Source organism: Nothoprocta perdicaria, unplaced genomic scaffold (genome assembly GCF_003342845.1).
Source record: "Nothoprocta perdicaria isolate Ctin4 unplaced genomic scaffold, notPer1 scaffold_1, whole genome shotgun sequence".
NCBI classification, from domain to species: Eukaryota; Metazoa; Chordata; class Aves; order Tinamiformes; family Tinamidae; genus Nothoprocta; species Nothoprocta perdicaria.
In genome coordinates, this window is record NW_020454093.1 from 9738660 (window position 1) to 9766522 (window position 27863).

Genomic DNA, 27863 nt, shown 5'->3' on the forward strand with positions numbered 1-27863 from the left:
CCCTAGCGAGCAGCGAAGGCCCTCCCCGCAGCGCTGCGCAGCCAATCAGCGCCCGCGCCGCGAGTTTCCCGCCACAGCGGGCGCGCGTGCCGGGCGCCGGCGCGCGGCGGGAGTGGCGGGAGGGGCCGCCRCTCCGTCCCCTTCGCCGCGCGCCACCTCGCCTATAAGTTGCCGTCTGGGGCTGTTGCGTTCCCTGTAGGTCGCCTTCCTCATAGGTCACCGTGCTTGTAGGTTGCTTTCCTTGCAGGTTGTCCTGCTCAGGGCTTAGTGTGTGGGTGAGGTCCCGTCCCCCCGCCCCGGGTTTGGGCAGAGGGGTCAGTTGCTCCCTGGTGGAAATGGAGTGGGATGGGGGAAGATGAGCCTCGAGGAGGAGCTGGGGACAGGGGGTTAGTGCAGACAGGGTGCCATGCTGGGCTCTGCCTTCAGCCAGAGCCTCCGGCATGGCCCTGGCCACCACCTTCTGCCGCAGCCCGGGCAGAGCACTGGGGTCTGGGCAGGAGCGGGGTTTGGGCGGCAGGGCTGGGAAGCTGGTGCTCCCGTGGGAGTCATGCGTCTGTCCAGAGTGTGTCTTCTCCAAAGGAAGAAGGCATGAGAGTGCTYGGCAAGGAGCTCCAACGCGGCGGGAAGCAAACCGCATGGAAAGCAGCTGAGGTAAGTGTGTGCACAGGCGTGCGTGCTCCTCTGTGTTGCACTTAGAGCTCCCCTTCTTGTGCTTTGAGAGGGGAAGGAGGAAATTTGGGAATATCTAAGTATGCATAGACAGGCAAATCATACTTTTTCTTTCAACTCTTATCACACTTGCTTAACCACAGGCYGTAAAATCTTAGAAAAGCATATGAAAGTGATGGCCAAGTGGCAGCTGCCCTGGGGCATTCTCCCCTCTTGGCTCTAGAGGGGCTGCTTGCAATTTAAAAGCAGAAGTTACCAATTTAATAGAAGTGACTGGGTATAGGAAACTGTATATGTTTGTTGACAGTGCAATTTGACTTTTCCACATTTAGAGGGTGATAACAGCAAAAGAAATAATAATGAATGTGCATATATAGTAGATATATAGATTATGACTTAGCCACAATATGCTTGATGTATTTGCAAGATGCAAAATAGAGGCAACTCTTGCATTAAGGAGTTGACAAGAATCACACGTGCTGGTGAGATTGGAATATGCTGACAGATGGAGTGGGAGGTAAAAATGTAAAAGGAAGTGACCACAGTGAAAATGTTGAAGCAGAAGATGAGCAGTGCACTGTCAAATGCCACCACGGTACGGAAACGGAGTCAGGAGCGTGCTGAGAATGTCACTGCAGTGTGAATATTTGATGTGAGTCACCCTGTGGGGAAAGGCTGTGCTGTTAAGGTGAGACTGGGCTGTGGGAGAGGGACTCCGGTGGGGATGGGGCTGGAGAGGGAAGAGGTGGCTGAGGCGTGCGGATGTGTCGCCYGGCAGTGCACGTAGCTGGCTGCGCTGCTGCTGTGTGAGCAGCTGCTGCGTGCGCTCCAGGCGATCCCTCCGGAGCATCCCGGACCGCCAGGCTCCAGAGCGGCCTGTGCTCCTGGTCACCAGCACCGCTCCGACAGCCGGCGCCTCCCGGCCAACGGCAGCACCAGGGCCTGTTCGTGTCCTGTTTTGTTTGCACAATTGAGCACCCTGACAGAAGTTACTCCACTACAGACTAACCAAGTAAAACTTCTTTTATTTTTATGCTTTTTAAAGACCATACTGTATTAAGTTCAGGGTTCATCTAGCCCAAGATGCCGATTCCAGCAATGACTATAAATCATTGCTCAAGGAAAAAAAGGAATAAAATAAAATGCATATGATATTAATTAACTTGGTGGAGAAACATTGAGTGTTGATGCTGATACAGCTAAGGTGAGAAACTGGCTGCAATTCAGAAGGGAACTATAAAGTCAGTCTGGGATCTCATTCTGATCATGTTTCGTGCGMACTTTATACTATGACTTTAGGTCAAGTCTTTACCGAATTGGAAACTTTTTGGTGCCATTTATTTCATCAAAATGTTTACACTGTTTAGGGGAATACCTATGCACCCCAAACTTCAAAAGAGGTGAGTAGGAGTGAATTCAGGCTGTAAGTAGAATTCAGGCTGGAAGTAGAAGAAACTCCTCAAATTCAGGCTGATGTTTCATGGGCGATCTTGTTGTGTGTGAACTCTGTGTCTGGTAGGCAGTGCACTTTTAGCTGGCTGCTTTATCCGAGTGTAGCAGTCACTAATGCACTGTCACCTGCTGCAGGGCCAGCTCATCACTGTTCAGGGGCAGTTACCCTGGAAAATGTCAGGGATCTCCCTTCCAGGAGGATGGGTGGTGCATGTGTGTGTGATGGGGTGGCAGTGTGTGTTAGCTGGTTGACATTTGGACATCAGCTAACACGCCGCTGCTGGCCTGCTCCACGAACCTCCATCAACRAACTCTTTCCTTTGAGAAATATTATGATTTATTTCCTTCTGTCAGGCTCATGTTCAATATTGAATCTCATATTCCTGCTAACTAAAAGCTTTCTTTCAATTGTTTAGATATCTGGACAGTTTTTCATCTGCCTGTAGTTACACAGAGCTTATAAATATTTGAAATAGACAAATAATTTAAACTGTTCGCAAACAATTTTAAGCTCTCTAAAACCTTTTTTAAAGAAGCAAAGTTTAAAAATATTTACATTTTTATAACTATAATTTTGTTTTAATTTATATAATGGTATTTGGCAAAAGTAAAATTTGTTTTTAACCGATCAAATGGGATGTGGGTTAAAATGACACATTTCACTGCCTGCTTGAATACTGTATCTGAAGAATAATTATATTACCATTTTATAAAAGACATCAATTTTAGATTTCTTTTTTTTTTTTTCCTCCCTTTCTTTCTCAGAATAACTTGATTTGGGAACACCTTTGTGGTTAAAAACTGCATGCACTCCTACTGGGAGCCTCAATTTTAATAGGACATAATTTGGAGGGATACCTTGGAAGGATAAAGTTGGAAGTATGTTGATCCCTTTGATCATATTGCCCTGGGAGCTTCTATCAAACCCTGCCACAGGTAGCATAGTGATACCTTTATTCTCATCTTGGTATTTGGAGAATGCAGAGTAAACCTTTTATAGGAGAASCCAAGCAAAGGAAGTAGCACATTCCATTCTTGCATACCCTTCAGAAAAGGGCTCCTTTGGAAGGGAATAAACCTTTGTTATTTGTGAAGGTCTGCAGAATTAGGCTGATCTTGATGTTGTGTGTGACGATGAGGCAGTGTCGTTAGTTAGCTGCTCTTTATACACCAGCAACTAGCTACACTACCGCATTAGCACATCACTGCCTCGCTGTTGAGACAAGGATATAAAGAACGTGGCTAAATATCTCATCTGCTCTTTAGCTGGCGTGGGGAACGATGCCAGCCTCGCTCCCCTGGATGAAAGGAGTTCTGGTAGTTTATGCAAACCAAGTGAGTGCAAGGTGTAAAAATAAACTTAATAATGTTTGACACAACTAGGCAGATAAGCCTACTGTTTTCTAAAGAGCTGCTAATTTATGTGTTGTCTACTTAAAGAAAAAGTTTGGGCCCCATGTGAATTTATGTCTCTTTTTTACACCACTAAATAGCATCTTCCTAACCTTTGGAACATTCATGGATGATATCTGAAGGAGAATAATGAGACCACAGATGTGGTTGTGGTCTCACAGACCACAGATGTGAGACCACTCTCTGCTTTATCTCTACTGCTGCAGGTCATCCTGTGTAAGGAGAAGTCCAAGGTTTCATCTCAGACTAAACTGAGTGATATGAGAATTGGTGGGAAAGAAGGGTTGATAATTCACTGGGAAGTTCTTACATCAAAGAAGTGATCAGAAATAAGCCTAAGATAGGAGAGAAAGGAACTTCTCATGTACCAGAGGTTTTCTGCAGTTTTCAGCTCCACAGTGCAATTGTGTTTTTCCTAGCAGCATTTAGAATAATAGAGCCTTAGAATCAACCACTGCACTGGTGATTGGAAACCAGTTTCCAGTAGTGGCCACAGCTGCTGGGGTTTGTGTCTCGAAGCAGTTCTGCCTGCTCTAAGGGACTGAGGACCAAAGTAAAGGGAGAGCAGAACAAGCAGAGCTGGGGAGAGAAGCATGAACAAGTCACAAAACTGGATCAAGAAGCAGATCTCCAAACTGTGAAGATAAGAGGCCAAAATCTGGGCAGAAATCCAGTCAGAAGTGGGAACAGGGAGAGGAATGAGGGCAAGAGGTGTTGTGAGAGCAGGAGATAAGATGTGGTGTGAAACATTTGTGGTGCTGTTGAATTAGAGTGAGGTAGTGCAGTAAGATAATCCAAAGGTGATGTTTCTGTATTTGGGTCTGCACTGCTGCTGAGCCCTCCATCCCAAGTGAGACACTGGTGGAAAAGTCCTTGTGTCCTCTGGTTCTCTGGAGATGAGACTGCTCACGGTTGGAGGAGAGAGATCTCAAAAGCAAACAAACAACAGTCCTGCAGAACCTCAAGGGAAGAACAGGAACTCCTTAGTGGATCAAACCTGAAACACTTGGTGGCAAGTGGCAGGCAGTGCAGAGCTGACCTCAAACCTCCGTGGTCCGCGCATGAGCTGCGTCCCGGCGTTGGTCTCAGCTGATCTCTGACAGTGGCTGTAGCTGCCACGCATGAGGCTTGAATTCCCTGCTGAAATGGTGTCTGTCTTAGAGATTAATTTTATTCCCCCATATGAGTATCACTATTCAGTCTTTTAAAATCTTCATGTCCTTCTGCTGTGGGTGTTGTTGGTGATATTCTCAATGAATTCTGTGGCTGCATGGAAAAATATTTCCTTTTTAACTGCTCTCGAATTTTTCTGTTTTTAGTGTTAGTAAACTAGTGTTAAGTGGCTATCTTGGAGAACTTTATGAAGCACTTTAGTTATTTTCAGTCATTGTTAATCTTGTAGGAGAACAGTGCTAATGTTACCAGACCTCTTTCATGTGGAAAACTCTTCTGAGCTGTTGATTTCTCTCTTTTCTCTGACAGCTTTAATAAGGCTCTATATTCCATTTTTTCTCTATCTTGGTCAAACAGTTCTATGAAAACATGACGCAGTTTGAAATAGARCAATTCTCTCACCCGCATTTGTTTAAACTGAGTGTAAATGCGTTTGCACTTGTGTGCTGGACTAGAGAGATTTCAAGGTGAGAAGAGCAGGACTTGCACTGCTGGCCCTTCATCCCCACCTTTTGCTTCCTCTGTTTGAAAACTTGTTTCTTTACCAGGGGATAGATACCTGGGGAGCATCATTCTGAATCATTTCAGAAAGATGTGCTAGAGGTTGTCTGTTAGCATGCCAGTGTGCCAGGCTATATTTTTAGTATTATTTTTAGTATTATTTTTAGTATTATTTTTAGTATTATTTTTAGTATTATTTTTAGTATTATTTTTAGTATTATTTTTAGTANTATTATTTTTAGTATTATTTTTAGTATTATTTTTAGTATTATTTTTAGTATTATTTTTAGTATTATTTTTAGTATTATTTTTAGTATTATTTTTATTACTTTTTCCTCTTGAATCTTGCTCTAGGCAACCAGGTAGGCTCACCCAGGCCCTGGTTTCATCCACATGAGAGGACTGAGGAATCCAGCAGGAGATGAGCTTGCAGCCAAGGCAAGTACTGCAGGGCAAACGTATAGAGAAGTCTTATGAGGTCACAGGTTTGGCTGTAAAGGTGAAATCCCAAATGAATCAAAATACACATAAATCAGGGAAGGAAACATTTTTGACACTTTTTTTAACTCTTTTAATAATAATTTCGTTTTCTATGTACAGTTTATTTTAAGACCAAATTTACTTTTTCTTGGTAGGTGGGATACTCTTTGGTCAATAAGTTATTGAATATTTGCACAGTTCCTCTTGTTTTAAGCTGAACTATATTCCTGCTGGTGACAACTGTGACTAGGTAGGGTCAGCAATGTAAAAAAAAARARAAAAAAAAAAWCAGAGACTTTATGCCAATTGTAGGCCCAGTCCTGTCCTGAGTGCCTTGCCATTCTTGGTGACCTCTCTGCTGCTGAACGTTTTACAGGAGCAAATCCAACATTTATTGATATAGTGGAGCTGAAAATACTGCCACCGAAGAGAACAAAATCACTTGATGATTTAGCTTCTAGCAGCATTCCCAGGAATGTACTGAAGTTGTGCACATCTGCTCTCAAACAGATTCACAGACTGAATGTCTTTTTCAGAGATCTTCCCTCTTTTTCATGATAATCTGTCTGATCAAGGATGCTACTTCTGGCTTGATAGTTCCTATGGGTTCTTCAGGTCTCCAGAATTTCACAACTTTGCCTTCTGGGTTGACAAGATATTTCCAGAAATTCCATCTAGGCTCTTTCTTTGAAGAATCTGTAAAAGTGGCATCAGATCACTTTAATACTGCCTTAAGCTTAATACATCCTTAAGGTCCCTTTCTCTGGCCAATTCTATTTCTTTTAATCCCACTTTGCTCTCTGCTAACACTCTGGACCTGAGCTTCCTGGTTGGCATTAATGATCTGAAAAGTGCTACCCTCTGCATGATGCTCTTGTATTCTGCTGAAGGTGCTGAAAAGTTTCTACTTTTACTCAGTTCTGCTTTCTGTGAAGGAGCATGTGGGGGGAAATCAGGGAATCCCCAGTGCTAGGTGGGTTTAGGTGGAAAAGTGGGAGCAGGAGGCGCTGRTGGCTGCGGCAGCCTCCTTGATCTCCTTCCCGCCCATGATGCAGAATGTATGGTGGTGTTGCTGTAATGACCTCCTGGCAGTTTGTCCAGAAATAGCATCAAGAAGCTAGATGGTTCCCAAGGAAACTGAAGCATTTTCCTGATTCTGCCTTTATCCTGGAGTGTTTTAGTGGTCCCAGGCAGGCAGAGCAAGTCTTGCACTCTGGGAAGAAGTAGGAGAAAACTGCAGGAGGTCTTGATGAGGGGAGAGGCATGCGGTAGGGAGCAGTGCTGAGGCCTACACTGATTTTCGATTGAGAAGCAGTGTGCTCAATTTTCACAATTACAAAATTCGTAATATCATGGCTGTAAGTATTGGGAGTGGTAAAACTCTCATCATGGAGGCTCTGACCCAACTAGTAATTACAGCTTTGCTGAACTGTTACATGTAGGGTCAGTCTTGAGGTAATGTAATCCCATAGAATCKCAGAATCCCAGAATGGTTGAGATTGGAAGGGACCTSTAGAGATCATCTAGTCCAATCCCCCTGCTCCAGCAGGGACACATAGAGCACAGGGTGGCGTCCAGGCAGGTTTGGAAGGTTTACAGAGCCTTCTCTGTAGGGAAACTCCACAACCTCCCTGGGCAGCCTGTTCSAGGGCTCTGTCACTCTCACAGTAAAGAGGTTCTTACCAACTATCMCCATGTCTGAGTGTTCTCACAKTGTKCCTTRGTGTTTACGAGTACCCCTAAGTGCATATATACGTAGGAGCTGGAGATTGTTCTAGGAAAGGTAAGGAAACAAGCCTTTCTCTGGACCAGCAGAGCATCTTACAGCTCTGAAGGCGGTAGGATGTAGAGCCATGTGAAGGCCCTGGCACCGTGTTTGTGCTCCCAGTGATAATATGCAAGTACCTAACACGTGTCTTTAAGGATGTGGCAAGAAGCAGTGAGTCTAAGTGGTGAAAGAAATCATTGTTTAGGTGAGCAAATAGCTCTCAAACAAAGAGTTTTGAAGAACAGGAATAGACTGGGAAGTTTCRGAGGCTTACTATTCTAGAAAAGCACCTTTTTGTACTGGGTTATGATCCTGAGTGGGGCAGGGAKATGGAATAGAATTAGGGGGTCTTCTCACACCTTATTTGCTAGTTTAAAAAAAAATGATGGAGAAGGGTTGTGGTTTATGAAGACCAAAGCTAAGGAAAATTCAGAAGTTTTTTGTTTGTTTGTTTGACTTTGAATCTGTGAATTTTGAATTATTGAATCTGAATTATTTTGGTCAAGTGAATAYATACAGTCTCATTTCTCTTATGAGAGCATGAGGCTTTTAAGTCAGTAACTGCCTGATATAACAGGAGTCTGGAAAATTTGCATTCTTTGCACTCAGACTTGTATGTCCACAAAAGAGATTTCTAGCTGGGCTAGTCACAGTAGATTTCTTATCATCAGTAGGGAGAAACAGGTGCTTTCAGGCCACAACTCTAAGTCTTTTTATTTTATTTACTTATGGTATCTACTTTAAAATGAGAGGAACTATGTTCAGAGAGCCTACTTCTCTCTGTAGACAAGGAAGACTGCAATGGTGGTTCAGATTAGGCTGGATTAAAYCCAGACTGGAGGTTGGGGAGATACCACAGTTACAGGCAGCACAATATAGAGAAGAAAACAGTTACCTATTAGAAACCTGAAGGCTGGCTCTGCTTCCGATCCTAGAATCTTGATTTTGTGGAAAACGGGGAAGGTGACTCCGTAGTTTCCTCTGGCGAAAGATTCTATTTCCTGGCTGGAGCTGGGCTCGGATTCCCCGAACTGGTTGCAGGGAAAAGCCAGCACGGAGAAGTGGGAGGGACCGAACTCTCTGTGCAGCTCTTGCAGCGCGATGTAGTTTTTGTCTGTGTGTTGGCAGTAACTCGCCACGTTTACAACCAASGTCGCCTTCAGAGAAAGAAAGGTGGACTGCTTAGAAAGGAACTAAAGATGGCACAGGGATTTCAATCCAATCTTCGTRTAGTATATTCAGTGTCTCAGGGGTTCAGAAAACAGTAAGCAGCTRAAAATACTTTTTTTAATGAAACCTCCTGTTTAGAAGTCTTATAAATGGATTAATTGCTTCTAATTATAGCTTTGCTTAAAAATAAGCATGCAAAAAGCATATGCAAGACTGACACTAAAGTCATCTTATATTTATTCGGCTACAGAAGTTCAACACAACGTACTGCCCTTCTTGACTAGCATTGATAAGATGCACAAATTCCACCGTTAACCCTATGGATTTAAAAAAATACAGTTCTTCATTGTTGGTTAATATTATTTATTTTGGAATTTGTATTATATAGTATTTATATTATATAGTATATACCAGATACTTAATGTTCTTGTTCTTTTATTTAACATTCTTTACTATAGTTTATCCTTAATTCTTGAGGCAAGCCTAAAATACATTTCCATCTAGCTTATAGTTTACATTATAAATTCCCATAAACTTTCCTGCTGCCTACAAGTGGATATAGCTTTCAGTAAAGATTCAAGACAAAGGTATAAGGAAATTGTAACTTACTTTCCCTCTGTACTTTTCCAAGGAAACAATCCTTCCTCGTGAATCTTTGACTTGAAAAGAATAAAAATCTTTGCTTTTAGCCTTAAAAAATTTGAGCTGCAGTAGGCAGAGCACTGCAGTGCACAAAACCATCGACAGAAAAACAGCCAAGACCCTGGCTTTGGGCATGGAATGCTTTAAAGGATAAGTAGTTGTGAGAGGCTCCATTTTCCGGTGCGTTGGAGAGGAGCCTGCGCAGGCCCGGAATGCGAAGGAGGAGCTGAAACGTGAAACTCGMCGCTGCCCGGGCTGAAATGATCCAGCTGCTCGTTTTGTGCCTGCCGCAGAAGGGATCGTTTCCCTTCGTGATGCCTCTGCTGGACCTCGGGGCCCTCAGCTCCTCACGAAATGTCCCTCACCAGGGGGAAAAGAAACAAATGAGAAGTGCATATCCCATCACATAAAAGATACAGATTGCCTTATTTGACTGACTTAACATGCAATCACTTCAGTATTTAAGTCATCTTGAGAACTGGCTCGGGCCTCCCTTGTGGATGTGTAAATGCWTCTCCAGCACATCGTTGGCACCCATGTTACCAGGCAGGACGAGCAGCTTGAGGCCAGCGTTTCGGGTAAGAGGAGGGCAGGATGGCAGAGCCTGCCTGGGGGCTGCATTTTTTTCTGCCCTCATTGGCAGCCCTGTGGCTACAGGCAGTGTCCACACATTTGTAGGGGCTTTTTGGTTGAAGCACTGGCCAAAATAATGGCCTTGTTTGCAGGCTAGTGTGAGGGAAGAAGATCAAATGATTTTTTTTAATAGGGAAAAAGGACTGCAGAATATATGATAGAAAGTCTATGTATGTGTGTGTGTGTGTGTGTGTGTGTGTGTATATATATATATATATTTAACACTGCTGACCAGGTCTGCTGAGAGGTGAAGAGTTAGCTCCAGAGAAGAGGTTATGGCCTGAGGTTCTCAGCCCAAGCTAGATGTCCCCTTGCAGTGCTATTTTGCTGAGGAAAATGTGAAAGGAGTTCTGAACTTTGAAACCCTCTGTTATGCATCTTCTCTGCCTACCTCTTAATGTCTTCTAGAGATCTGAAGATCTGTTTCTTTATATATAAGGATTTTCCCCCCCTGCTAGAGCACTTGCTGTCTTCACTTGTTGCTCTTTGGTATCTGAAGAGACATTTCGGATATTAATATATAGAGATGACAGCACTGAAGGAACAGATTTTTTTTTTTCTGTTGTTCATCGTGTCTTCCCTTTTCTYATCTTCCCTTTTTCTCCCTGACCATTTGTTTTTCCCCCTCACTCTCTCTGTGAGTGCTCTTGACTTTTGGTATTTGAATGAGTGTTAAGCAAATCAGTGCAGGAATCCAGAGCATAAGTCATAATGTTGCATTTAAGGTAATTGCTTGATATTATTCAGACTCTCYCAGTTCGAATTTTGATACATTTTCATGTTTAGAGGGTTTTTGTTTGGTTTTTTTTTTTTGACATCTGTTTGCTTAGGGATTGCTGTATGAATGGATTTAAAAGTAAGAAATGTGAATAGCATTTGATTTTAATATAATATGCCTTTATATGTGCGTGTGAAGAATAAGGCAATCAGGAATAGTAGCAGGGATTCACAAAGGGGTTAGGAGGAAAAGTGTAAGGTACCATCAAAAATAAGATGTTACCTTCCCTGCTTTTCTTCTATCTCTTTTATTCACCCAAGGTCGTTGCCCATAKATTCAGCGATACTTAACTGACTCGGATACAATTTTAGCTTTGTGGATTTTTAAAAATTTATTTTATTTGTGTGTGTGTGTGTGTTACTTTGTATAACAAAGAGAGAAACTGTATCTCTTCAGTGTTATGGGACAGGTAAATCCAGTTGTTCACCATGTCAGGAAACCATGTCCTTTAGYGTGTCCTGAGATGAGGCAGTTTGCATAAAAGTAAGTGAATTCACCCATATTTACACCTTTTTGATGCAAAAGGTTCCCTATCTGAGCTCCTTATTTGAGCATCGCATACTTGTCATTCCCCTCAGGAGTATGTCTGTTTATTTTCTGAACTTGCATTTACCTCAGTTCAGATTCTACTCTGCTTTTGGTGGTAGTTGTGGGCTAAGAGAAATGCGTTTTTCAGGGTGTGCTCCTGCGTCCTGATGCTGTAGGATCTGTGAGGAGAAGTCGCCCGGCTCTGGGCACGGCAGTTGCCATCCCTTGTGTGTGGGATGGAGACCAAGACCCYACTGGGGCTGTCCCTGCTTCCTAGGGGCTGCCCTGGGCAGGGGGTTGGTTTCCCCAGCAGCTCTTGGAGCTTTCCTCTGCTTGAGGAGCATTTTTGTGATGTGCCACTGCGATGCAGAGGGGCACAGCCAAGCCCTCTAACGGGCAGTGTAGAGGGACAGGACAATATAGAGTCATGGCTGATTTCGGTGGTTTGGATCTCTTCCCTGCTGCAGAGCCCCAGCTYCGGGAGCACCTCGTACTCCAGGTTTAAGAGCTCCATCAGGAAGAAGCTGACAGCCAGGGCCCCAGTGGYAAGCAGCCCTGTGGTCACCAGATGGCAGCAGCTGCCCGCGAGAARCAGCACGGAAGGGCTGCCCAGAGGGGCAGCCTGGCAGCAGGAGCTTGACCCAGGAGCCTCGGGGACCCCTGGGCCCCTGCACCCACCTGGGAGGGCACCAGGTCAGTGAGAGGGCATGGGCAGGGTGGTGGTGAGGGAGGGTGCGCTCCCACAACGGGCACGGTGGTGATGGAGGGTGGGCTCCTGCAATGGGCACGGTGGTGATGGAGGGTGGGCTCCCGCGGTGCTGCTGGCACCGGGGAGGCTCTGGTGTGGTGTTGTCCCCTGTGCTCGTGAAGCTCCGGCTGTCATGTGCCATGCAGTGCACTCAGTCTGCATGGACATTCACAGAGGGAGCTCAGGGCCACCTGCATTTCCATGGAATTATGTTGCTCCTGTGAGAGGAAAGCCAGGCCCAAGCTTCCCGTTGCAGAGCTGGCTCTGGAGGAGGCTGTTTCTCTCCATGAACAACAGAGGGAGCTGAGGAAAGATTAAAGTGAGCTTTTGAATTTACTGATTTAATTTCACCAGTGCTGAGGGAAAATGAATAAGGATTTACACATATGCATGCATATACAAGAAGGAGTTTTCTGGAGGAGCTGTGGGATTAAGTAAGGCTCCAATTTCTCCATTAATATGGGAAACTTAGGCAGCAAATAAAAGATGCTCTTTAGTGTTCAGGATATGTTCTTACCAGGCCATGGCTTCTGGTCGTACTCAAAGTGCAATACTGTTTTAAATCAGAATGTCCCAGCTGTTCAGCAGTGTATGTATTCATTCAATTATAAAGGGCGTGGCTGATCTGACCCTTTTCAGACCTTCCTTTTAGAATGAGGTGAGTAGTGCTAGAATTGCCAACTTTTCTGTACTGACAATAGAGGGAAACCAATGTGTCTAGCTCAAATATCACAGTTGTCCCACTTTGAGTGTGTCATATCTCCTTTTCCTATGACAACTAGCGTTTCTGTGAAATGAATGCTGTTCTGAAAAGTACTTGACAAACATCCCTGTATATTTTTAAATGAACTATTTCATTAACATTGGTTTTGCAGTGTCGTCTCAGGTGACTAACAAACTTTCTGTCAAGAAGACTGGTGTGACTCTAGCAGGCTTAAAGTGGAGAAATACCAGCAGAGCTGAAATGAGACAGGTGAGTAAAGCAACATTGAGGTGCACAGGTAGGAAATTTGCCTTCATTATGTGTTCTTACATGTTTTTGACCTGGAATCCCCTATGTATGTGTTACATTATTAACACAGAGAACAGTAACAAGAGGAAGAAGCATCTGCTAGAGAATTATAAGGAACAATTGCTTTGCCACTATTTGGTTCAACTTCTGTCCACTTCCTACAAACTATTGCAAGTTAAAATTGAAACCAAGCTAATGAAGCCCTCAAGATCAGTTTGTTACCTCTGAGGGAAAACGTGTATTATGAAAAATACGCATGAAAAACAGGAGTGACTCAGTTTTCTACTTGCCTTAATACCACTGTGTGAAGATCACTTCTGCAGTTGTGCAGGGTATAGCCATTCATTTTGTCACRTAGGCAGAATGAGATGCTAGGAACAATTTTCTAGAAATAAAATCTTAATGTGACAATGTCTATCTGTGAATAAAATCTTAATCATGACAATGCAAGGGAAGGGTCATGTGGTGATTCTTWAGGATTCATGGCAGTGGTGGAAGATGTGGAATCTGCTTGCAATATGAAACAAACTTCAGAGCTTGAGGTGCTAAAAAGTGAGACTGCAATTAAGGAGAGACAAATCTTGGTAAATGGAAGGAAAGAAGCATTTGGTGCTGATCAACTAGGCAGGCATGCTGGCTTTGCTTACCAGTGGATCCCATAATGTTATACTGATTGGTGCATTTTGTGGACTAATGCATCTTTTGAATTTTAACGGCTTTCTAGATGAAATTAATGGTTTGAAATCAGTTATTCCCTTTTAGTTTTTTTGTATATGTTTTGCTGATAGACGCTGAACTTAAAATTCTTTTTTCGCCTCTCCAGGCTTTACCTTTTCCTTTTTACTCATCTTACACACCAACCACTCATCTGTTTCTGTTCACTAATTTTTTGAAATCGGCTTATTTTGTGAAGTAGTAATACTTGTCTGTGCTAATAAATGTTACTGCTGCACTCTGAAAATAAAAAAAAAAAAAACACCTCCCTCTTCCAGTGCTCTCTGCGACTGGTCATATATTAAGCTGTAAACTTTTAGTCAGTGTCCACTCTTTATCCCAGCTTGTGCTGTCCTCTCCTTGATGGCAGCAAGGTCACTACAGAAGTACTGCTAGCCATTTCCATGTGGTTACTTCTCTGGTTATGACTGCTGAGCAGGGATGCTTCACAGTTGCATATTTTGTGGCTTGGGTTATAATATTCATTAGTATTACTGAGAAGATTCAATAGTTGTAAAGCATTTTTCCCTACTTAAATCGGTCTTTTGTAAAGACAGCAACATGCACTATTTTCTTTAATGCATGAAATACTTGCATAGAATCACCCTGTGATTGACATGCAGAAGTTGAATTCGAGTAAGGTACTCAGAGTCCTACACCAAGGACCACACARCTTCTCTAAGTGTGATCTTGGTGTCTTTGAGATGATATCATGGGATGACCAAAACCAAAGTTCTGCCTAAAACTATTTGGAATGGTCAGTCCTGCCTAAAACGGTAAGGAAATCTGTTAATCTTTTCAGAGTTAGTAATTAGTTTGTCCTGCCTGGTAGCATAAAGGGGTGGGGTGCATTGAAAATAAAGCCTCCTCACATTCCAGTGAACTTGTGTGGTCTTTTGTGGGCCAAAAGATTACTTCCCTATGTACACAATAATTTTCCACAGAAATGTCTGCACTTACTTTAGAGGGATACAGATCCAAACAATCCTGATTAGCTTTCTGCCAAGTTGTCAATATATATCATGGAGAAAGAGCCTTTTGGAGCTGTAGACCAGCTGAGATATGTAAAGGAGAAACACTTCTTTTAGTTATGTTTTTCTGTGAGACAGTGCTTGTTATTACAACAGGGTTTTGAGGAAGAGCAACATTGGGTTTGCTTGGAAAGACATTTTGCAGACATTGGAGAAGGAACATACTGTTGATCTTGAGTGGCTGTTGAAAACATCAACTACATTTCCACCTGATGGAATAAAGAATTACAGACCAGACTGTTTTTGACCTCTTGACAAGTACACAGAAARACTGTCATCAGAGCATTCAACTTGGTGAATAAACATGATGAAGAAATGCGTTAATATTGGGGATGGATAAAGAGATTCGTAAAGCATACAGCTGATGGAAAATCATGGCCAAAGGCTACTTTTTTCTTTTGAATAYGAGGGAGGAGGAAAAAAACAGTAAGAAGTTTTCTCTTTCCTGTTTCATCTGCTTCTTTGATTCACAAAGAAAGGATARTCCGGTAAAAAAAATCTTATTTCTGAGATTTTGGTGTATGTATATAGATACACACATATGTATGTGTGTGTGCATCTATAAAGTATGCTTTGTAAGATATTTCTTTACTCACTCTGGTGTTTGCTTTGATTTATTGGCAGAAATGTCCTTCTCAGCTTTTGACAGACCAGAAGGTTGGATATAGCATTTCAGAAAGTGGTAGCATGAAGATCTGTGAAAATATTAACTGCATGTGGAAAGGTAGGTTGCAGTACTGGAAACACCCCCATGCACACTGAACAAGAAGCTATAGCAGGATGCATCAGCACTGGAAAAGAAACCTGTTCCAGCAAGCAGTGCTGAACAATTCAAAGTGGCCTGGAGCCACACTGCTTGAGGCTACTTCTAGAATTGCAGCTACCTCTAACATACAGTACTGCATCTCTACCAGTGTAGGTAGCTCTCAGCATTTTACATGACTCTCCCTTGGGCTCCATGGGACACCTTAGCGRCCCTAAAACATCAATATTAATATCCTGTCATTTTCTGAGTTTCAAATGCTAAAAATCATGCAGGCTTGTGCTGCAGACTGGACACAGGATATGTGACCAGTACTGTTGGGTACCTGAGAATACAAGACAGGAATAGTGCTGAATGAGTGAAGGGAGCAAAGCTGATCTCGGTTACTTGTGGAGAAAGACTGCTGAAGCAACTGTTTCTAGTACTGCTGTTTCTTGTAGCTTAATCTGGCAGAGTTAGTTGATTTGCTCCAGAAGAGCAATTCTGGGAATGAACTAGTATGCAGGGAAGGTGAATGATCAGTGGATCAGGAACCAGGTAGGACTTGGGAGCGAAACTGTTCCTAGCATTACTTGGGCATGAGATAGTTCATTAAATACCAGAACAGCCCTTGTTGTGTGTTCTCTTTGGACAGATGATTAGTCTTGGTGGCCAGGTTATTTCTGCCTACCTTGGACTCTTGCCAGTGAGGGCTGATTCAGGYTCCTGTGCTCAGTGAGAGTTTGTCTATGTGCATAAGTGGGGGTTAGTTTAATACATGCCTGATGAAGCAGGTCTGTGTCATCTGGCTGATCAGCAAGCCTGCTTTTGGAGTGCTGTGCTTGCAGACATGTCACCTGCACATCAGGAAACCCTCTCTAGATTCAGGTAGCTGATGGTAAGATGTCCCTCTAGGACTATTAATTTAGAGCCATAGTTTTAAAGATCTGACTTTTGTTTCTCACCTATAAATATGGAACCTTCTGGAAATGTAAGGAAGACAGAACTTTGTGGCACAGTTTGTTATGCAGGCCTGGGCAATTTCTGTCTGGGTKTAACTCCGTGTGGTGCCCTTAAAACTGATTGTGTAAAAACAGTGAGAAACTTCCTCCCTCCACCCTTTCACATACAGACCCATGTTTGGTCATAGTGCAAAAGAAATGAACATCTTCACCTTYGTGGACCTTGTGGTTTGCAATGTGACTTACTTGCCTAAGTCTTGCTGCTGTTAAGCGCTAGGTGTCCAGCTCTGCAAGCAAAATTCACAAACTAGAACAAGAGGTGCAAGTTTCTTAAACAGTAAATAGGGCTAAAAAAGTACATTCGAAAGTGCTTGACAGTGGGGAGCATGATGAGGAGGGTCACTCTTAAGTCAATAGGAAATACTGCAGAGAGAGCTGGCTYGCTCTTCTCCAAGTAATTTAAAATTGATGGAGCCTGAGACCAACCAGAATGAAGTCTTGATTCTTGTATGTGAGAAGAGCAGTTCATATTTTAGACAGTGAGRGTTAGTTGGGTAAAATTCATCAGCAAAATTTGGAATAAGGACCAGCACTCGAGTGCATCAGGGAAGTGTCCTTCTGTTAAACTAGACAGAGGTTTTCTGTTCTGTATTCTRTCTTCAATGACAGGATTCCTGAACCTGAGCTTTGTAAGGATCCAGGTTGCAGTAGTCATGGCAAACACTGTCCTCTTGTGCTTACCTAGGCCAAGATGGGCTGGTGATGAGGGCTTTCTTCTGGCCATTAGGTTGCAGATGAAAAGGACCTTAAAGTAAGATTTCTCATACTGAAGATGAGAAGTGTGCTTGATGTGATTGTGTTGATGATATGAAATGTAATCTTCTAGAACATGCTATTTTCAGGCCTTTTGCAAGGGCTGCACGGTTTGAAATTTAGGTGGACTTCAGAGGTAGATGTATTTAGTGTGTATGGAGACAGTGTTTTAGGCCTCTAAGCAAGTGTTTTGATGAAGACACAGATACCTGCAGGCACTAAAGTAGTTAGTCGTGGTTTTTGTGAGTTGCTTTGTTCTTCCATTATTCTGTTTTGATTCGGTGTTAGTTTGTCTTTAAATACAGAAAGTTAGTTATTATGTTAAATAATATTTCTGCCCCCAGAGCATTTGCTATTTGTTTTAAATGCTCCTCACTGGAGACATTTTCTGGAGAAAGTCAAAACACAAAGGAAAGTGCAGAAATATGCATCTGCTCTGCACATTACAGCAAGATAACTTTTAAAAACGTGAACATTATAAAATTCTTGTCGCTGACGGTCTAGCTCTTTTTCTGCAGTATTTAGTGGTCTTTGCAGCATTACGTAGACATGACCACAAAGGCTGATTCCTGGGCTTAGCAAGCTTAAGCTTGTTATTACTGGTATTTTACTGCTGTTTGCTTTTCTTTCTCACATACTCCCTGTCACAAACTTATCATGCTGTGATCAAAGTGGCTGTGCTTTGAAAACCTTTTCCTGTGGTTAGGTATTAGTGGGGGAGGCATTTTGATGGGAAATTAAAACAGCTAAAAAAAAATATAACTGTTCTGTGGGGTTTTGAGGTGGGACAGCGTGTAGAATGTTTGCTGTTAAGGACTTCTTTTTCGTAGAATTTTTGTTAGGTGAAATGAAATCAGTCATGCGATGGGCTGCGTTTATAATTTAAATACACTTGCTGGTATGTTATTGGACGCACTTATTCGGTGTTTTATTTGACTGAATTCATGGAGCTATGAAAGAGTTGAAAAAAGGCAACTTTTATTTACTTTAGTGTGCCTTGTGTTTGGGGTTCTTTAAATAAATTAGACTCTTCTGGCCTCTTCTCATGGACAGATAAGAGTATGAAGGACCTAGGCCTGTGGTGATTTGTGTTCCTGAAATGTGTGCTTTGAATCTTCAAACGCAGGCTGCCGAAAAGGGGCCCAGGATGAGTTTAGAGCTGTTACCACCACGAAGCTTTTCACACCATTGGAGCCAGAAGTGAGGCTTCATGTGACTGGCTTGCACAATGATTACTGTAAGTTCTTTTTACTTCTCTGCAGGGTTTATTGCAGGGGTTGGGAATTTTCATGTGTCTTTCAAGAAAGATGGCCACGATAGGTCCTGTGTGCAGCACTTGCACGTGGTGTCATTTCTTATAAATATGCATCTTTGAAAATTGTCCATCCCAGGATGTAAGGATGATTCCTCAAAGCCAGTGATCTGCAATACTTAACCCTCATGTAGTTTTGTTCTGTCTATGGATCTCAATATAACTTTCAAATCAAGCCAGTATGCTCACCCCTGCTTATTTCCATCGCCTACTACCCTCACTGACTTAGCACTTGTCAACATAGTGGCATCTTCATGGAGCASAGTTTAAAATCTGTTGTTTTGGGGCACATTGGTGACTGCAATTCAGGAGATAACTTCTGAATTGATTTCTCACTTACTTCTTTGGAATAGCTGGCAAAAATTAAAAATGCACAAGTTAAGCATGAACACACACAGGGTTATGTTTTGCAGTTCTATATGTGCAAGTATATGCACATATACACATATATATTATGTATATAGGTACATATACATATATACATATTTAAGGTCTCTATATACAAGTGTTAGAAATTGCCCTTGTGTATTTTTATGCAAAATGTTATTGCAGATGTTCGTTAGATGTATACCTATGAAAATGATACATGTTTGTTTATGCTCAGGTTGAGTTTGGACTCCTACCTGGTTGTGCAGGTGTGCCCCAAAAATAACAGCATTAACAGAAGTCTATGGCAATGCTTTTTGGAATATTTATTCCTAGTTACAACCAGTGGGGCCCTAACTAAACAGCTGACACTCAATTGTTCTTCAGAATGACTAGCTACCAAAGCATGATGTCAGACCTGTGGTATCATCTTCTGTGCTTCCGGAGTGCTGCAGAGTAATGCTAAGGTGCCTCAGTGAACAGCTGAGGATTTCTCTTCCCACAGGAAAGCATCCATGGTGKGAATGGAAGGTTGCATTCCAGCTCCTGCAGGCCTGTCTCGTGTAGCAGGCTGCTCAAGGCTGACCAGGGTGTGTGGTGATGTGTCAGTGCCGCGCACCTCACACCCAAAGCAGTGGAAACAGTGTTTTCAGCACACTTTACTTGCACACTTCTATACTAATAAGAAGCAGGTTTTCCCTAATTTAATTCTTTCCTGCTTTTTCTCTTGTATTATCTTGCAGCGTAAATGTTACTGCTAGCTTGAGGATGTAGGAGAACCTCTCGCATATCGAATCATTCCTGTGTGTAACTGTATTTGTGTGTTAATAACATGAGTTACCRCACAACAGGGGTGTTTCTGGAACTGTAGCTACTGCTGGATGATCCTCATTCCTGGTAGCAGAAATTGGTAAGAGTCACGTGGCCATCCAAAGTGAAGAGTGACAGGTTAAAAAATTCCAAGGAGTGGAAACTGCAAGTCTCATTSTGTTATACAAACTTAACAGCTTAGGTTGCCTTGGTGGACACCTTGGTGTGTCAGAGGTTCTCCTTCAGTTAGCTTTTCTCATTTGATATCCTCACTGAATAACAGCTAGTAGCAATCTCGTAGCAGTCTCTTTAAGTTGTCCCATAGATGTAAAAAAAAAAAAAAAAAAAAAAGTCCCTTCTATTTCACAGCAAAATAAGCATCTTTTCCCTTATTCCATTTTCTACAACTTTTCTGCCATAATTTTTAATAACTTTGTTGTAGATCTAAACATATTGGACTGGAACCATGAAAATCTCCTTGCCCTTGCACTAGGACCTGCAGCACATGTCTGGAATGGCAGTACCCTCCAAGGCCTTGAAAGCATTGATTTAAATTCCAGTTTCAAATACATTTCTTCTCTGGCTTGGATAAAAGAAGGAACCTGCCTTGCAATTGGTACCAGTGACGGAGAAGTGCAAGTACTAGGCAGTTTATTTTTTTAGTCTTTTTTCCAGTTTTATCTAAAGTGGCCACAAGACAATGCTTGTATATGTATATTGAGGAAATAACTCAAAAAGATTGGGTAAAATGCACAAAAAAAAAAAACCAAAACAAAACAAAAAAACCAAAAAAACTGTGCTGGAGACAGACAGCATCTCCCTATATCATGTTATATCTCACCAAAATGTCTTAGTGCTCTGAAGTATTACTTGTGGATAAGGTTGCCTCTGCAACCACCAGAGAGGCAATGACTGAATTAGTGATTCAACCTGTAATATCTTTTTCCAGTGGTAAGAGGGCCTCCATAGTAACATTATGTTGTCCACCAGRATTTGACTTCAATCAGATGATACAATTACCTCTCAGACAGCTGTAATAGGACAGTCTCGTTATCCAGAGATTTTCCTGGGATGTTGCCTGGGATGCTAGAAAATATGGGGGGTGACCTCATGCAGTCTTGAGTCAGAAGTCTGAAGGTACTCAGGCCAAGCGTGGATTTCCAAACACTGGCAGTTCAACAGATAACATTTGGGTATATACATTGCTTTTAATTCGTATGGGCTTCAGCATTAGTGATACAGGGACTAAAAATTTGATTTTTCCTTCATGTCTGAATTGTGAAGTGAGTGATCTTGAGGCCATCTGTATATCAAATCAAAGTAGAATGGGGGCTTACCTTTAAACAATTTAACAAAAAATCTTTTTTCCTCTTTGTTATATTTGTTGTTTGGTTGGTTGGTTTGGCAGCTGTGGGACATTGAAACGAAAAAAAGGTTGAGAAATATGTTTGGTCACCTRTCTGTAGTTGGAGCTCTGAGCTGGAATCATTATATTCTAAGCAGGTGAGTGGTACAAGATACTAAGAGAAAATCTTGCTGGTTTTATTTGGACAAAAGTCTTCATAATTTTAGTGATTTTCTCTTTCTTTGCTTGAAGGTGCTTTATTCTGTCTACTTACCTGTCTTTTCAGAAATCTTATATAGGTTTATTGCATGGCAGGGAAGCAGACAAAGAGAGTTGGATCTCCTCCTTAGTCCCTCTTACCAACAAGCTGTCACCGCCTGCAGAATTCCACTGGAAAGTGGRCACTTGACTCCAGTTTTGTGCTGAAATGCTGTTGCCTCCAGCGGGTCTGCACTCCAACCAGGTGGCTGGTGGTGTGGAGCTCGGGCTGTCCCTCCGGGGGTAGGAAGGCAGCATCTCCCCTTTCTGAGCCCAGGGAGACTCGGCTGCTATAGAGCTGCACCTAGAGCCCAGCTCTGTAGCTATGAGAAAGGCCAGGTCATTGAAACGTTTTGTATTTAGGTATCACCTCAATACGGAACCTCAGATTAGAATGATTTAACATACTTTCTGTTTTTGTTTTGTTCTGTTTTCTGGCCTTTGCTGGTTCATATCTTTTTTTCTGCCTTGAAGGACTCAGGGGAGACTGCTACTATTTTAAAGTCATGTGATGGTCTTATGTTCTGTTTAAACTCGGTAATAATAGCAAGGTTTGAATGATTTGAACTTCACTGTTAAACTCAAAATGAAACTAATGTCATCGGGCACACACACTGCCTGARAGGTAGTGTTGTTTTGATTTCACATTAAGAGCTAGAATTATGAAGAGCTCAGTTCATTCCCACTCTCACTGCTAGAGTGASCAAAGATCTCAATATGATCAGCACTAGTAATTAAAATCTGTTTCTGTCAGATTTCTCTGTTTATCATGTAATAGGACAAGTCTATATGAATTCCCCAGAGGCAAATGATGACAACTTAGAATTTTCCAGTGTATATATTTTCAATGAAGATGACCTTAATATTCACTATCAGAGAAGTTGTTTGGAATCTTTCATGCATTTATGGACTTCATTGGTCCCAAGACCTTGACTGGTCTGTACAAGCACAGTAGATGGAGACTATTTGATCAGTTCTGTGTGTGTGTCTTTGGAGCTTCTAAATTGCTTGGCTTGTATCTGAAGATTTTTAAGAGCTAGTATAGGAAAATCTCTAGTCATTATTGCTTTAAATATGAGATACATGGTTTTCACATGTCCAGAAAGTTGACAATMGTCTTAAGTTTCTCAGTGTCACAAACATGGATGGATGGAAGTGTGAATTGCCATTGGGAAGCTGTTTTGTTTTTGCTGTAGACTTAATGTAGGTATTAACCTTAGAAAGTCAGGAAAGGATTCATGTGCTTTAAGATGCTTTCAGTATCTTTTATTCAGCCCTGCTATTGATGTGTAAAACCTAGGACTAAGCTGTAACAGTAACTGTGCCTCCAAGCAGGACGTTTCTTCCTTCCTTGGGTAGACTGATGTTCTGGCTGTGGTAACCATGCGTAAATGGAGAGTGCAGCCTCTCAGACACAGCTCGTGCTCCCTATAGTGCATGAAGAAGAAATTGTCCCCCGGAGAGGCTCAGCCAGGAATCTATTTCCTAACAGGCAATTAGTGTGGCTAATTCAAACTGTGGCAAGTGTAGGGGATTGGTGCAAATTCTCCTTCAGCCTGGAAGTGGAAGGTAAAAAGGGAAAAGGAGGAAGGACAGAACCAGGGGAGATGTGACTCACTGAGCCCTTCCTGAGCAGTGTTATTATATCCTGCCTCATATTTGTGAGCAGAGTCACAGTTGGCCTTGGCAAAAATTCTGTTGCCAAAACAGTACTTTTATTAAAGAATAGAAAAAAAAAAAGTATGTTATATGTCTAACATTTAAACAAGGTGCAAATCAGCATTATATGTTGAAATATATCTTTGGAGAAATGAAAACTGTGATAGAGAAGGACTTTTCTGCCTGACCTGTACTGAGCAGGTGCTTGGYTCCTTTCTGTCAGCCACCTCTGCAGTCTGAGTGCGCTTCTGGTGCTGCAGTTTGTCTTGCTGCTTCAGTGTTGTGCTGGCCATATGTCCCCTCTGTGGTTTGCTTCTGAAACCAGTGAGGAAGCACCAATGTCACAATGCAGTTTGTCATCTTTGGTGTCAAATCCATGCTGTCTTTTCTCATCTACAGTGGTTCAAGATTAGGATCTATTCATCACCATGATGTTCGTGTTGCTCAGCACCATGTTGGGACTCTTTGCCAAAACAAGCAAAGCATTTGCAGCCTGAAATGGTCGGTGACCGACCAGTTGCTGGCAAGTGGCTCTAGTGGTGGAATATTGAATATCTGGCATAGTGAYCCTGGTGTGAAAGTGCAGTCACAGCCACTGAAAACCGTACCTCATTCCTCAGCTGTCAAGGTGTGTGGAGAAGGAAAGACTCCTCTTCTGTATCTGTTCTCATGAAATCATGATGCTGATGTAGACAACTGTGAAACTTCAGATGGACTCAGTGATTCCTGTTTGTTTCTTCYCCCCTTGTCATGAGGCAATTAATTTTAAGCCACTTTCTCCTCATGCAATGTTCTCTGTCACAGATAAGTTTGCTAATGCTGAGTGTTTTAGGAGCTTTTCCTGGATTAGGAGGCCTTTTTAAATATACCACCAAGCACAAAACAGTGTTCTTTACATCTTCCTTCTTGCTTTCTGTCTTGGAGAGAGAAAAAAACACTGAAGTTTACTGTTGAGAAATTCTCTCTGTTTAAATAATTTTAAATTAAAAATGTCTTTTGCCCTCCTGTCCATACTTGTATATTATGATATAATACCTGGTAGCAAGGCATCTAAATTAAGAAATTGGAAATGGAACAGCTCAGCTTCTTCATCTTCATAAGGTCCCACTCTGTACAGGAGATAGGAGAGATACCAGCAATGAAAGGCTTGGGAGTCTATCATTTATAAGCTTGCTTATCCTCCCAGAAAAGCCTGAAACCAGATAGAAACTATGATATTAGAGTGAAAGTTGTTGGTATAAGTGGAATTCAGTTCTTATTAGCTTTCCTTTAGGTAGAGTCTGGGCCCCAGGCGTATCCTACATGTATCTCAGAAGAAACCAGGCCTCTAGTAAAGTCCTGTAAGCCACATTGTGGGGCTTCCCCATGGCTTGGTTTAGGCAGTAAGTCGGCCTGTCACCTAATGGTCTCTTCTGGCATGGAAATTTGAATCTGTGACCCATGATGTATAAGAAGGGAAGCTGGAGTTTTTCAGGCTTAYGTGAAGATGGTATAGGCTACTGTGACGCAATGACAAAGGAAAGCTGAAATGGTATTTGGAGTTTCAATCCTACATCTGTGTGTGTCAGTGTGAAGAGAATGATATGTCGTGATTAAAGGAAAAAGGTACATTCTGGGTGCTTGTTGTAGTCCATTTCTTCAACGTGGCTATTAAGTAAGATTTGTTTCTGTCTTTTCCAGCTAATGTCCTGATCTTTCTGGCATCTGTTTTCTTTAGGCTATGAACTGGTGTCCTTGGCAGTCCAAAATCCTTGCTACAGGAGGTGGAATGAAAGATGGTATCTTGCGTGTCTGGGACCTAAATCATGAGAAAATCATCCAAAGTGCAGCTACAGATTCTCAGGTGAAATGATGAAATGTCTGCATATTTAGACTATGGTCCTCTTGTWTAGCATGTTACTTTGGCAAACTCCCACTGACTTTGAGGGCAGCCCTGTAGAGAAAGGAACAGCAGGATTTTCTCTGGAGAAACATCTGTGCTACATTTCAGCACTGCAGTGTGTGATTTGTGACTGGACTCGGAAGCAGTCTGTTGTTTCTCATTGACCCCTCTGTCTCAAGTGGTTGAAGAGAAGGTGGTCTCACAGCCAGACACTTTTCATCATCTTTTCCCTATTGGCAGTCATGGTTTTGGCCAAATCTCAAACAAGGAGAGATTGTTGTGGAAGAGGCAAAATTCCCAGAGTGCTGGGGTGGGGAGAGGTGCACGTCAGAGGGCAAGCCTCAGTCTGTGGAGTTTGGAGCCAGAGGATAAGAATCTCAGCTGAAGCAAAGCAGCATAACTATTGTTGATTCTTTTGGATCTATGCTGACTTACTCAGCTGAGGATCTGTCTGTGGAGCTCCAGTTTTATACTGGTAGGCTGCAGTTGTGTTTAACGAGGACAGTGATGCAGCTATGAAGTGTTGTCAGAAATGAGATGAGCCTTCTAGATGAATAAATTTTATGCTGGGGCTATTTATCAGTATCTGGTTTAAGCATTGCACATATCATTGCAGATTTCAAATCAACTGAGTGGTGTTTGTAGACTTTTTGAGATCTAAAGCAGATTTTTAAATTGCAATAGATTTGTTCCTTGCTCTGGTTACCCAAAACTGAGGAACTGATGACTGGACAAGGCCTTCCTGGAAATCAGATGATAATATGGAAGTATCCTATGCTTATCAATTCATCACAGCTCTATGGCAAGTATTTCACTTAAGTATTAGTTATTTCAGTTAACTTTCTCCCTAATCAGTATGATTTTGCAAGTACATACATTATGCATTTAAGTAAAATGAAGTTAAAAAAGCACCACCCAGACATCCTCTCTCTAGCCGTGATGCACAGGATTGGAAATGTCAACTTTTTAAGTATTTTATAAACAGTCTTTGTAAAATGCCTTGTGTTTTAATTACAGAATTCTCTCCTGTTATTTCTAAGGCCATACCAGGTGCCAGATGTGGAGTTCTTCCTTTCCCTAAGGCTTGCTAGAGCTGGCCTGAGTGTGCTCATGTCAAGTTGCTTCCATACATTCTAGATAGATTGCCTCCTAGATGGCACAACCTGGATGTGACTCATGGACAAGATTATACCCAAAGAAGATTTTGATTTTGCCCCTAAAAAAATGATATTTACAAATACTTTTTTTGCATTCCACTGAGACATTTGAAGGCACTGATTACATTTTTAATATATGCTGTTAATATATGCATATGTTTAATACATACTGGGATGCTGTTCTGGTAAGCTAGGAATTGGCTTTAACCCTAGCCTATAAGGGGAAAGCATAGAAGACTTAATACTAAGATGGAAGAAAGAGGTCATGTAGATTATACATTATGCCTTGCAGTTAAAGCCTGGCCTCTAATATGAAAAATAAAATGCTTCAATTCCTTCATAATGTGAAAATACTCTAAATAAGGCAGGATGCAGTGAAAAAAATGGTCTTATCCAGCACACTTGGCTACTGCAGGGGAAATAGAACCAGCCAACCATGGGTGGGTGATCGTGAAAGTGCACCGCGTTCTCAGTGTAAAATTGTGACACATCTTTGAGTATTTTGTTTGTGTGTTTTATTTTGCAGGTCACAAAGGGAGAGTGCTGCATGTCGCCCTGAGCCCAGATGAGAGCAGGCTTTTTTCTGTGGCAGCTGATGGGACAGCTTGTGTGTGGAAATGCCACTAGTCTGGAGAGGGCAGCCACACCCTCACCCTGCCACACAGCAGGGCTCTTTCTAATGGTTATGTGAGCTCATTCTTGTGACTTCTTTTCCTTGAAAGCAAGAAAAGAAGTGTATTTGGCCTATTTAGGAGTATATATACTCCTTCTAAATGAAACATGGCAAAAAACAGCATCAAGTTTTCATGAGAAAGTAACTTTCCATATCAGTCTGCAGTCTTGTAGAATGCTAGTAGCTTGTCTGTTCCATGGTAGAAGAAAAATATCATAACTCTGAAGAATAATATATTTTCATTAAGTTAACATGCATGTGTGGAGTACAACCTATGTCAAGTGTCAACATGAAGTCTTAGGTCCTCCTTTTAGCTGTGATTCTTTTAAGTAGTTTTATGTTATTGTAGTATTTCCATTGGGACATATATTCCTGTCAGGTAAGTAACCTTGAATCATTCAAGGGTTAGGACCAACAGAGACCAGCCCAGGGAACTGAATCATTCTGAACATCACATAGATGATAAATACATAACTAAATACATAACTCACATGAAAGAYAAATATTTTCTTTGGAATTACTTATTGTCTTTGTAGCAGCAGTGAGAACTAGGTGTATTAGAAAACTGGCTTTCACTGGATTTTGAGTTGTTTCCTTAAGCTCACCTCTTGTGCATGATAGATATTTGAAAATATAAATACGTATGTAATAATTCTGTTACTGCATAATTTTATGCAATCAACTAGTTAATAAGTGCAGTAACCAGAGTCAGAGGTGTTGTGTGTGGGTGAAACACAACAGTTTGGTCACTTACCTCATAYGGGTACCAGTTCCAATCCAGATGTCAGCAAATTTGGCAGCTGGCACTCTCTAGGAATTTTATGTAGGAACTGTTCCTAAGGGCCAGCCCCCTTGGACTTTCATGAGAGTTTGTCTGAGTAAGACCCGTGTGCTGCCAGCAGCTAAGTATGGCTGTTGGGAGTCATCTTCACGTGCAATTGGGATGAATCTCAGTGGTGCTGAGACATCTTTGGGAGCTTTGCTTTCACTGTTGGAGAGGAGGACCTAGGAAAGATTTATTCACTGCATTTGTATATTAAAAGTCCTTTGAGCTCAAACTCATGTTGCTTGGATTACTTTATTTTATTTTATTTTATTTTATTTTATTTTATTTTATTTTATTTTATTTTATTTTATTTTATTTTATTTTATTTTATTTTATTTTATTTTAT

The 27863-nt window shown here is 41.9% G+C and overlaps 2 protein-coding genes across 2 annotated transcripts; one reads left to right on the forward strand and one right to left on the reverse strand.

The window, feature by feature from the left end:
* Positions 1–5966: 5966 nt before the first annotated feature.
* GPX8 (glutathione peroxidase 8 (putative)) lies at positions 5967–9442 on the reverse strand. Its single transcript, XM_026036009.1, has 3 exons — positions 9236–9442; positions 8352–8613; positions 5967–6384 (listed from the first exon to the last, which is right to left on the reverse strand). Exons 1-3 carry the CDS (start codon positions 9440–9442, stop codon positions 6221–6223), a joined length of 633 nt encoding a protein of 210 aa, XP_025891794.1. The 3' UTR covers positions 5967–6220.
* Positions 9443–9804: 362 nt separating this feature from the next.
* CDC20B (cell division cycle 20B) lies at positions 9805–26723 on the forward strand. Its single transcript, XM_026035561.1, is given in 11 exon segments — positions 9805–9846; positions 11675–11900; positions 12831–12928; positions 15337–15436; positions 18356–18466; positions 20160–20356; positions 21126–21220; positions 23379–23607; positions 24697–24822; positions 25546–25663; positions 26545–26723. Coding segments are annotated over 11 exon segments (1521 nt in total).
* The last annotated feature ends 1140 nt before the right edge of the window (positions 26724–27863 follow it).